Source organism: Micropterus salmoides, unplaced genomic scaffold, assembly GCF_014851395.1.
Source record: "Micropterus salmoides isolate LMB-PRFRI ecotype aquatic unplaced genomic scaffold, ASM1485139v1 Ms_hic_scaffold_537, whole genome shotgun sequence".
Classification (NCBI taxonomy): Eukaryota; Metazoa; Chordata; class Actinopteri; order Centrarchiformes; family Centrarchidae; genus Micropterus; species Micropterus salmoides.
Genome location: NW_024044279.1, coordinates 366 through 13112, shown reverse-complemented (window position 1 = coordinate 13112; position 12747 = coordinate 366). Strand labels below are relative to the sequence as shown.

General features: G+C 41.5%; 1 protein-coding gene across 1 annotated transcript; it reads left to right on the top strand.

Annotated features, from left to right (window-relative positions):
• The first annotated feature begins 830 nt into the window (after nucleotides 1-830).
• LOC119889551 (cadherin-4-like) lies at nucleotides 831-12058 on the top strand. The gene is made up of 4 exons (XM_038700423.1): nucleotides 831-964; nucleotides 6792-6977; nucleotides 7295-7548; nucleotides 11874-12058. Exons 1-4 carry the CDS (start codon nucleotides 866-868, stop codon nucleotides 12037-12039), a joined length of 705 nt encoding a protein of 234 aa, XP_038556351.1. The 5' UTR covers nucleotides 831-865; the 3' UTR covers nucleotides 12040-12058.
• The last annotated feature ends 689 nt before the right edge of the window (nucleotides 12059-12747 follow it).

Genomic DNA, 12747 nt, shown 5'->3' with positions numbered 1-12747 from the left:
ATTCTCTCTCACCCTCTCACTTTGCTGTGGCACAATAGAGGTTTGAGCCAAATGGATTAATAGGAAGAGAAAGAGACCATAAAGCAGATAGGCTTATACTGTTAGGATGAAACACATGCGCACACACACTGTCAGCGTTCCAATGGTGAGCCTAGGGACAGACTGAACTTTCAGCACCATGGACAGTGTCACTGTGCCCAAATGTGGATGCACCGACTCTCTGCCTCTTTGTTTTTTGGTTGTGTCTAAACAAAGCCTAATGTTTGATGGTGTTCTTGTCATGGCACTGTAATATTGCAGCGTGTGCTGCAGTACACTCTCGGGTGACTCACTCTCGCTGTAACTGGACTAAGTAAGTCCACCTCCCAGTATTATCTGCAGCACTGTGGCGCATCTTAAAGTGATGGAGTCGCCATTAAAATGAGTGATGATCCAGGTCTGTTCCCACAGCAGAAAGCCAAGACTTTTAGGCATTAATGGATGGGCCTTTTACTAGCACATTGCTCCCCCCTTGCAACTTTGTATGTGTGTGTGTGTGTGTCTGTGCTGTTAACTATCTGTTATTGAGCAAATAAGGTGTTTTAACAGACTGCAGTTGTTCCAGTGAATGGGTAACCGTGAAAGAGAGGAAGATGTGTATGCTTTGCTGGTAGTTTGGGGGGTTTTCATTAATTCATTCACTTATTTATTCATTCACATGACTCACTATGCCATTGTCACATGGCAAAAATATTTATTTCTCGATTGAGTCCTGTGTCCGGTTTGTTGCAGCATTTGATATACCATTGCCTGAGTATATTTTCTCTTTTTCTGCTTCTTTTTACAGAAAGTGTCCCAGTATACTATCATTGTCCAGGCCACCGACATGGAGGGAAACTTGAACTTTGGCTTGTCTAACACAGCCACAGCCCTTATCAGCATAACTGACATCAACGACAATCCTCCAGAACTGACAGTTAGAACGGTGAGTCCTAAACTTTACCATAGAATGTATTGATCTGTGTATGGGACTGTATTAAAATTACTAAAATGAGGGAGGGTGGGGTTCATTCCTGGTTTACTCATTTTGTTTGGTCATAACTACTTATTTAACAAATCTTTATTGAAAATTAGATGTGTATTTCCACTATTTTGTTGTTTGCTGTATATAATATATTATTTTAAGACCTTTGAGGGATGATGATGTAGTTTTCTAAGTCAAGGTGCTAGAATGAAAAATAGGATTCAGCCACCAATTCCCACCCCAATAATTTTTATCGCTATATAAGAATGTATGTGTATATGTGTAAACAGGCAGTTTCAACTCCGGGCTTGATCTTGCATCTGTGACGTTAACAGTTGCTTATTTAGTCGCTGTGCAACCCCACTGTCCCATAGAACCATTATTACCAAGTATGTGTACGCACAAGGAACTTGCCTCTGTTTTTTTTCACTGCTCTAGATGTACCTACACAGAAATAGACATAACAGCTAAGAACAAGGACAACAAAGCTGACCAAATAAAGATAAAAGAACAGGCAGGACTATTATGTAGACAAGTACGCCACAAAATAGGTGTATATAAATAAAAAGCACAGCACAAAATAAAATTACTAATAAAATGTACAAGTGTTCAAGTGTTGTTGTAAGTTTTAAGCAATGTAAGTAGTGCAAAGCGATAAATATTGAAAGAATATACATGGAGTGGATGGATGATTATGTATTATGCTGGATATTGCAGATGAGGGTACATTTTTCTTAGGTAGAACAGGTGTAATGGAAATTTCCCTTTAGTAAGTCTTCTGAAATAAAGAGTTCAATCCAGAAATCTTTTAAGGTTTTTATTCGTTGCAAAGGGTCAGACAGACATACAGAGTGCAAACAGTCTGCAGAATGTCAGGCCAAGAGCCAGTGAAGAAACAGGTGAGTTAGTACTGTAAGGGTCTTACGCAGCTGTCATAGGGAGGAAGGTAGTAGGGACCAACTGCCCTGAGATGAAGGCCTATCAAGGACAGTCCAATGAGGAAACCTTCTAATGAGCTACTTTCCCATGGGAACTTTCACCTAGCTGCAACATAATAAAATTATCAAACACTATACAGTGAAACATAGGCCTACAATAATGCAGCATAAAATGTAAAACAGTTAACACAGTAAAATATAAATTTCCATCACAACAGGTTATGCAGTCCTTGAAGTGAAATACTGCTCTCAGATATTATTAGAAAATGCATTATCTGGTCCCTGTCAAAGACAACAATCATGCAATAGTAGCTCAACTGAAATATGTTTTCAGAGAACATTGAGATGAGGGGAATGCAGTGTACAAAGATGTAAGATAAGGACAGATAAATAAAGAATATAAAATAACACTGTGAAAGAACAACATATGGAGAGACAGAAAAAGGTACTGTGACTGAAAGTGAGATCGAGATCTGCTTTGGTGTTTGGAGGCGTTCTCCTCCCTCCCTTCCTATCTGTGTTTTCCCTGCCAGCTGGGCCTCTGGTGGCCAACGTTTGTCTGCAGGCATCTGGCCCTGGGCCCTGATACCTCCACATTGGTCTGACAGGAAGCCACGCTACAGCTGGCCCACTTAACTATGGCACTATGTGTGGTTAGGTATGGGGTTGTTTGTTTGTGAGAGTGAGGGTTGCAATATGAAAGGCTATTGATGAGGAAACAGCAACTGAAAGCAGACGCTCTTTCATGCTGGGTGTGAATGCTGTGTATTTTATGCATGCATGCCTTAAAGTTTCTGAATCTTTCCCGATATATAGCTTGTATCTATTCTCAGTCTGGTCTTAGAACAGAATCAAATGCTGACCGCAAACCTGACAGACCTACAGGATTGTAGCTGCTCTTTATGTGAGCGCTTGGATTTCTGAGATTCCAGAGAGAGACAGATGTTGTCTGCAACCGAGCTCAGAGGCAGAGCGCACAGTGTGTCAGCGTCACACACTGTGATCCCTGTCTCCTCGGCGGGGCCGTCGGCAGCGTGCATGCCAGTACAGTTCCAGCCGCATGCTCAGATAAGAGCTCCCCAGCTGTCAGGGGTAGAGCTCACCGAACAAGGCTGCCGCTCCGCTCAGAACCGCTCTGTCCCCGTCTGTGGTGCTGGCTCCATCACCGCTCTTCACTGGGGAGGAGCTGTGGAGCACAGTCCTCCCGCTGGCCAGAAAATGGTAATGCTGTGCTTCAATAGACACACAAAAGCACATGTGCATTGTCCTTGACATGCATTTACATGTTCACACATACTGTGATAAATGTTGTCACTACTTTTCTCTGCAACACTCCTTACTAAATGACTGTAGATTTGCCTGAGCTTGTCCGTTAAAGAGCAGTTGACCATATTTTGGTGTGTGACTCAAAGGTGGTAATGAGGAAAAATGAATGAAAATGTGGCTTTGTTGTACGCCCGGCACTTAGACGCAGACAGCCACACACTCTCACATGAAACATCCACCGCAATAGAATTGTTCTCCACCAGATGCCATTTCCACTGCTTTGTCAATCTCTACTTTTGTTTTGCTTCCCACACAAGCAACTAGACTTGGAGTAGTTCAGTAATTATTTGTGCATGACAGACGTGAGAAGAATTCATTGCTCTCTAGGGGAGGCATAGAGAAAACATAGGAACCCTAATTAAGTGAAATTGCTTGCGGGGGCGTAAACCAACTGATATATAGCATCTAATTTGAAAATAAAAAAAAGCCAAATGTTTTCTTTATATCACCACATGGGCCTGAACGCGCTGTGTTAGTGCTATGTATGTCATTATGTGATAACATAATGACAGTGATACTTGCCACAATCTTTCTAATCAAGTGTATCACACCCGTGCTGAAGTGTACCCAGTGGTGAGGAGCGGGAGAGATGTTGGGAGACTTGTGGGCTTGAAAGCTTGAACTCGTACAGGCTTACAGATCTGAATGAGTGGTGAGTGCTATTTGTGATTCACCTGTAGAGCTGCAGCTTCTAAATACCTGAAAGAACTGGTGTGCCAGAAATTATCGCTATTCACCACTTTCCTTTGCTTTCCACTCCTTGACATTGATTTGTGTTCCAAAAGACTGCTAGAAAAAACAGCCTGATGTGTCTGGATATCATGAAAAATGAGAGTGAGGGTAGACACCTGTTGCCAGTGGCTATATCTTTATTACACCATAGTGAAAACATAGGAGCCGTCTTTAGTGGACTTATGTCAGTCTGATATTTGTAGGAGTCTGTTGTGGCACATTTATTCCTACCTAATGCTGTCATTACCATTTAGCGCTCTGTTCAACACCCCATGAAGAAAAGGAATAGCTTATTTAGTCTTGTTGAGCTGCAGCTCTGCTGTCTACAATGGAACATTCATTTTCATTTCCAGAGTCAGTTTTCATCCAGAAGGTAGTAGATTTCTCCTGCAGGGCAGTGTACCTTGATGCAGATTTATTTCCTAAAATGATTTGGTGCCTGTACAGCACTGAAGCCCCACTAATTTCTCCTGGCTGGACTGCAGCTCAAACGTTTAACGCTAGTCGTTTCAATAGACATTTAAAACATGAAAAGCTGGGGTTTGTTTGGTGCTCATCTTCATACATTGATATGTTGGAGGTTTATAAAATAATTCATAAAAGACCTTGACATAAAGTGTGACATTAACAGATGTGTATGCTTTGAATGGTGAAGTTTATAAAAGCAATTTTCTACCAAGGGTCAACAACTCTTAGTCTAAAGTCTACTCAAGAGCTTTTAAGGAGAATATGTAACTTTTGAAAGAAGAAATAAATAATTAAAAGAAATAATTAAAAGGCCACAACAACCACAGAAACATTCATGATGTCATTATTGTCGCAATTAATAATCTCCTGCTGAGTGATTAACTTTATAAACAGTGCTTGTATAGGCCTGGTTTAGGACTGCATATTAGCTTGAACTAGCAACAGACTGAAATACTAAACCGTAGTCAGTCAGAAGCAGTGGTGCACGTCACTGTACATTTTGAAGTGCATTTAAACAGTGATGAAATTATTTGAATCAGTACAGTGATGTAGGATTTCCCCCTCTATATGTTTTAGCATTCACCAAGTATAATTTGTGGCCACAGCGGCCGCTGTTGCTCAGTCTCTCTTTAGAGCCAAAATAGTCAGACCTTGGTGACAGAAATGTTTTGTTAAAGAATTCATATTAGCTGTTCATTTTCAACATAAAAACTTTGTTCAAGGGGGTTTTTGTGTTGATCCTGTACATCCTCTTTGCAGGACTTTAGAAAATGTGCCTTCACCAAATGTTGCTGAACAAGCTCACACTGTTTTCTAAGATTTTCTTCTAATGAAGTTCTCCTTGTTGAATGTTTAAATAGGCAAAGCACATAGAATTTGGATATAAAGCCAGAATCTGTAACACTGACAAAATATTTTGTGACTTAACAACTCAAATTATAGTTTAATGATTCTTTTTATTTTTCTCATTTAAATTTTACATTCACTGGCAAAGTAGACTGAGGTCCCGCTGGACAATTACCTACAAATGAATCTTATTTGCCTTGCTCCTTTTTTCCCTCCTTCTTTGTAATTACAAAATCCTTCAGAAACTTGAAGTCTGTCTCTCTAGTGGCTTATCAATGGGTCCACATTGCATTTTAGAGAGAGTGGCCATTTTGGAAGCACCACATACACACAGTCAGCACTATTGTGCATGCCTCTGAGAGAGCATATTTCATTTGGCCGTCTGACAGCGTGGCCCAACAAGCTTGGAAGGTTTGTGGTGGTGTTTGTGCTAAAGCTCGGGGTGAAAATGAAATGGAGTCCGCACACCAGAGACTGAGAGTGCATATTTAATTTGTTCTGTGCTTATCAGCCTGGTTGTACTGCAGGGGATAGGAGAAGAGGAGGCAAGGAGGGAGGGAGGGAAAGAAGAGGAGGAGAGGAATCGGTTAGTTTGGACGCTACTTCAATCCCACGATGATGAAGCCATTAAAGTGAACAGCAGCTGGCAGACACACACCATAAACAAGTTAACGCTTCACAAGAGGAAACAAGGATTATCGTATGACAATGAGAGCTTTTAGTGTGGATGTGTGCATGTGTGTGTGTGTGTGTGTGTGTGTGTGTGTGTGTCTACCTTTAAGTGTCCACCCCTCTGTAGCCAGATAAATCCCTATAGAGGAGGACATGTATCCCATTGCGTTGTAAATTCTTCTTCGGGCTCTGCAGCTGTCACCAAGTTTCCTCCAGAGTAAGTTCAGAGGGGAGTTGTTTCAGATTGCAATATAATGAAGATCATTAACCAAAGATTATTCCTACCGCTGCCTTAATTACAGCACTTATCTAATTGCTTATTAAGACCTAGATTTGGTGAATGCACAGAATCTAAATTAAATGGGTAAACACTTAATTGAACAAATCCATTAGTTCAAATAAAGAGTTTCAAATGAGTAGACATGGCATGGAAGAAGGTACAGCATTAACATAATGGAAGATATGATTCTCCATTATCCACATTTAACCAAATATGTCTCCGTCTGTATTTTTTCTTCCTCTCCTATCTTTCAAATTTCACCTCCATTTATTTTACTACCACTTTTAATTCATGTTTAAGTGTAATGAGCATTATTGGCATGACCCTCAACGCAGTTTGTTTTCATAATAACAATTATGTAAAATGCTAAAAGATCGATGATGATGATTAAATCTCAATAAATCAACTTATTAACATTCATTAGCTGACTGCTGGAACAGCATCAGCATAATGTTATCTCTGTCCCCTCGCTTTCATCTCCCCTCCCTCCTCTCTCCTTCACTTTCTCGCTCCCTTCTCTCTGCAGTTTTCAGGGGAGGTGCCAGAGAACAAGGTGAATGTGGTGGTGACCAACCTGACAGTGGTGGACAGGGATCAGCCCCACAGTCCCAACTGGAACGCCGTCTACCGCATCATCAGCGGAGACCCCTCTGGACACTTCACCATCCGCACCAACCCCATCACCAATGAGGGCATGCTGACAGTGGTCAAGGTAAATATTAAGCTGTTCATTCGGCTTCTCTACACACATCCTGGAGTCTGATATTTACCTCTTTCAAAATTAAATTGGACAGTTGTTCTCCATTATTATTCAACCCTGTATCTTGTTTGTTACCACCTGCTCTGAAGTGCCAGCTGTTGATGACTGAGTACTTTGGTCTCACATTGTTTTCACAGAATTATATGTCATCTCTCAAATTGGAACACAGTTAGAACCAATCATGCAATCAGCTACACTCATTTTTCTCCCATCTCTCATCGTTCTGGATGTCTCTCCCCTCTCTCCCACCTCATCGGGTTCTTCTGTAGCCCGTGGATTTTGAGATGAATCGTGCCTTCATGCTGACCGTGGTGGTGTCCAACCAGGCCCACCTGGCCAGCGGCATCCAGTCCTCGCTTCAGTCCACAGCAGGTGTAACCATTTCGGTTCAGGATGTGAACGAACCTCCCATCTTCCCTGTCAACCCCAAGACGATCCGCTTTGAGGAGGGTGTGCCAGCAGGGACCACTCTTACCGTGTTCGCCGCTCAGGACCCCGACCACTTCATCCACCAGATTGTCAGGTACTTTAAAGGACACCAAAATATAGAGGGTCAACAGTAAACTGACACAACAGAAGTACACTTTGGTTGTCCTTGTCAGCATATTTTGACAGGACCACCTGAAAATCTTTTATTATTTTTGCAACTGGGGGAGCAAACAAGAGCTGTGATATGGTGAATATGGTGTTAGCAACAGATGCTTATTTACGCATCCAGCAGACACACAGCAACATTAGCATTCATTGCTGCTGTTTGGTAGCTTGCAGTGAGTTTATCGGGGGTTTTGGTCTAAAAACAGCCCCCTGCTTAATCTGGAAACGAGGATAATGAGAGTAGTGAGACTGAACCAACAATTAAGTTGCAATTGGTTAAACCAAAACAATGAGCTAAAAGAGCGGAGGGCAACAGCAGTTGGACGATTATTCTGTGTGGGTTTGTCATTTGGAGCAACCCCTTTCAGTTACAGTACATGTTATCATTTGATCCATGTTTAATATTCCATGCTTATATTTAGTTGTCTTACACAGTGTCAACACATTTGAACACATTTTTTCTTATTTAGTTTCCAGTTTACTTTATATATTAGAATTTCCTTCTATTATAAATGCATACAATATTCAAGAAAATTAATTACACAGACATACATCATAAAGACTATTTTACAAACACGATAATTTAATAAGAAAATAAGAGAAGTGTCAGTTGTTAGAAGATGCATGTAGCATTAAGAAAATGAAGGATGAATTGTACTGCTGTGTCTTTTTACTTCAAATTGTTTATTTTTTTCTGTATTTATTTTATTCATTTTTTTATTTATTTATTTTGACAAAGTTTTAGTTGCTGTTGGTAACGCCCAGCCATCTCTGCAATCACTGCTCATCCTACCCACTACATTCTGTTTATTTCTAACCAACATCTGCTGGGTAATTTCTTTAGATGAAAATGCAGGTTTATAGATATATTTTTGATTCAGGTTTCATATTACAGTAGCCAGAGGAAGGACTGAAGCTCCTCTGAAGACCAAAGACTACTCGACAGTCGGATATTGTGCAAAATTTACAATATTACAATATTTTGTCAACCCCATGTTTGTGTCTCTCACTATACACGTGAGTGTCACCAGTGCTTACTCGAAGTTTGTGGCTCTTCTGTGACATTCTCAACCGACCGACCTCCCACAGCCCGAGCTCCAGTTACCTCCCTGTTGCCAGGAGACTGGTGTGAAGAGGTCATCCTGTAATGAGTTGGAAACTGTGTGTCTGCCCTCCTTAGATCCTTATCTTCCTCTTCTCTTTCTCCTCATTGATCCCTCCCTCCATCCTTCCAAACTGGGACGGCACACAGCAGGCATTGTACCATCCAGGCATCGACCCTGTGTGATAGAAACTCCCACATGCCCACTAAGGTCCAGCGGCACCGTTCCACTCCATAGCCAGCTCCAATGAGAGAGATTGATTTTTCTTAATGTTAGTGTGACGGCCTCTTCCACTGATGAACCCGGTGGAAATGTTACTGAATTGATAGCGAGGGAGGTAGTGGGTGATGGACTCATATATATATATACTGTACAGAAGGGTGAGCAATATCCACATCTCAGGTTTCTTCTCCTAAAATGATGTGTCATGCAAACTAAGTGGGCTGAGCTCTTCTGCCCTCTCTTTTCGCTAATCCCTCCCTCCCTCTTGCTCCTGCTGACCCTGTCACTTTCTTCTCTGTCAATCTGTGGGTCTGTTATTGATGGGACCTCAGAGCTGCTGTCTTCTCCAAAGCAGCTTGCCAGCAGACGCTCAGCACATGCTCAGACAGCCACATCTCTGCTGCCGCTCCTGTTGTTGTATTCCCATTAGGTGACTTCGCTTGAACCATCGCTAAAGGACGCACAGAAGACACAGAAATGCACAACTGTGGACTCACAAACGCACGCGAGCCTGCACACGAGCATCCGCAGAGGATGAGTGAAAGGCCTGTGCATGAGCAATGGATGGGAGAGGAGCCAGCTTGTGTTTTTTTATGTTTTCAATTTTTTCTCTCTTTGGTGGAAAGGAAAGTAAAGATGATGTGAGGTCAGGCCTTTTTGCCAGCTGACTTTACTGTTAGATGTAATCTAAGCGGAAGCAAGAGCTAATTTATGTGTGCGTGTGTGATTCTGTTCATGTCAGTATTAGAATATTAGCCCTGCAGAGTGAGGACATTTTTGTGGTTTAAGGTCACGTTGGTTGGTCATCACTTCTAACCGTCTTAGTCCAGGGCTTTGGTTTTATGATTAAAGGTGTACTCCAGCAATTTGATAATGCATGTCTATGAATCAAAAAAAAGAACGGTTAAAATCGACGCAACATAGGCAGAGATATCCTCACATTTCCACAATGTCCGCGCAGCCTGAATAGCAGAAGTAGCACGTTAGCAGAGCAGAATACAAGCATATCTGTCCCTTCAGAAGTCTCAAGTACAATATGAGGCAAATTCCAAAAAAGCTATATTCTGCAGTGCCCACAATGCAATGTTCTTCATTACAGTATTATTACACCAAATAAGGAACTATTTCATCTTTTATGTTATGTCGGCTGTGCATGAACAAATATATATTCATTTAGACATGTACAGTGTTATAAACAACTGTACTGTAATAATGACGTTGCCTGTGTTTATGTCAATTATACTATAGAAAGGGCAAACTCCCTGTTAGACCTCTTGTGAAAAAACTCTAAATAGAGAAATCCAAATAGACTTATTTGGAATTTGGAAGAGGTAGTGCTGTCAACACCAATAACAGACAAAGAGGATATAAAATATATTGTATTTAAGCATGTTTTACAGCTGCTCCCTCTGAGAGTGAATTAATGCATCATTTTCTCTAGAGGACTCTGTTCAAAATTCTGTTTATAAGCAACTCTGATAAAATTATGAAAATAATAAGTATCAAAGCTGACAGAACAATAATGTAGAGCAGGCCCACTGAACTGGCAACCCACGGGCCAATCCTGACCCGCCAATTAAGTCAGACCAGCCTGCTGATCAAATAAATGAAATTAAATAAAAATTGTAAAAACAAGCGAAATACAGACATTTTCCCCATAATAAACCCTTCAAACCAGCAGAGAGATTTGTGAGAGTTTAAGAGAACTGCAGAATACTGAACGGATATGGTGCCTCTTTGTCTGCTGTGGTGTGTGGAGGCACGTTGTATCAAGTGTACATACGTAATGAGAATAATTGCAAGTTAATGTCTGGCCCTGGGCCGTAGCCTGAAAATGTGGCCTCCTGAACAATATTGTTGAATAGCCCTGCTGTAGGTTAAGGGTGTGGCAGTCCTCATATGCATAGTATGACAGTTTGCTCTGCCAGCTGAAAATGAAGAAAGCAGGAGGTGACATCTTGTTGGCACAGGATTGAAGTGCCAGGCATGACACGCAAACACCAGAATCAAAGATGCAGGGCAACATCAAATCCTGACTAATGCTGTTTGACAAGCTCTCTCACCAGAAATTATATTCATTTTAATTTTATTTTGTTCTCTCAAGAAGAAAGATTTGACGGAGGGTGTCTGTCTGTTTGCTAAGCGTGTGTAGAAGTCCAGAAGTGTGCGTCTTTAGCTGGAGGTGGAAAAAGTTTTCTCCATCTCTGGCTAACTAGTGTCAGCCTCCAACGCACTGCTGTAATTAAGCCTCCTTTCACCCTCATCATGTTTTCTACCAACCATGTTTACATTGAGAAGCATGTCTCTAACCCCGTCCTCCTGTCACTGCGGTGACACGCTGACCATCTACCTACCAGTGAGACTTCTCGCTTGTCTGTAATTAACCATCTCTCATTAGATGTGAGAGAGAAGCAATTTTTCCACTCGGCCTGTTGTTTAGACTCGTCATACTTGCTAATGGGATTTATGGACTTTAATTGCACCTGTCTCTTTCCACTGCGTTAATGTCACAACTGGTGACACAGATGACAGTTGCTGTATGGGCTGTGTGGGTACAAAGAGCAGCGAAGTTGTTAAGAGCACTGCTTGGTTGTTCTGCATACGAGTACAGGTTTTCATGGTAATGAGCTGCTGCTATGATAAGCTCGGTGAACATATGTTCCGCTCTCCATGTCTCTGTAATATTTCAAAGGTGCTTGGCTGGTATTGCTTATTATGGTAATGAACATTCAACCTGATAATGGGCACTTTAGATCAACAAATAAAGATTCAGAGCTGCTGGAATTCAAGTAATAGCTGGCTGCAAACGTTAATATGTGGACTATGTTTCTGTATATTTGCATATGTATTTAATAAGGTATCTTGCTTTCTCACTCTCTGTCTGTCTGTCTCTGTGGCTGTGTGTGTGTGTGTGTGTGTGTATGTACAGGTACTCCAAGCTGTCAGACCCAGCTAACTGGCTGAAGATCAACAGGACCAATGGTCAGATCACCACCACGGCCCTGCTGGACCGCGAGTCCATGTATGTCAAAAACAACATGTACGAGGCCACATTCCTGGCATTCGACAATGGTAAGTCTGGTAAGTCAGGATGACTGTGGGTGTCGTGATTATCCGATGAACAGTACGGCATATACAGGACAATAGAGGCCCTTTTTAGCCACATTAGCAGCGTGGCACTAGGATGGAATGGATGTTGGTCCACCACTTTGGTCCAGACTGAAATATCTTTACAACTTGGATAGATTACCAGGAAATTTGGTACAGACATTTATGGTCCCAAGAGGATGACTTTGGTGATCCCTGACCTTTGAACTATTCCACCTGGATTGACATTAGTGGTTTGACTGAAAGATCTCAAGAAATATTGTATGGATTGCCATGAAATTTGGTTCCCTTCAGGATGAATTATAATAACTTTGGCGATCCCTTAATCTTCCATCTAGCGCCATCATCAGCTCACAATTCTACCCAGTACTAGTTTATGACCAACGTCATGTATAACTAAAAAGCATCTCCATCAGCCTCACTGGTAAGTTGTGCTCAGTACTAACTAGCAAATATTAGCATTCTAACTTTTTCTAACATTTTTTTGTCGTTGTGAAAAACTTTCTTCAGCTATGTTTCAATCATCAATCATCAGAAGAATGAAAAGGAAGCTGTTATTGGTTTTCATCGTCATTCATCATCAGGAGGAAAGTACTGTAGCACAGGCGGGGGATGAACAGTTGTCATAACAGCCCAACTTAATCGAGTAACACATTTTTCTAGCATATTTCACACTAGTCAGGCACCGATCATCT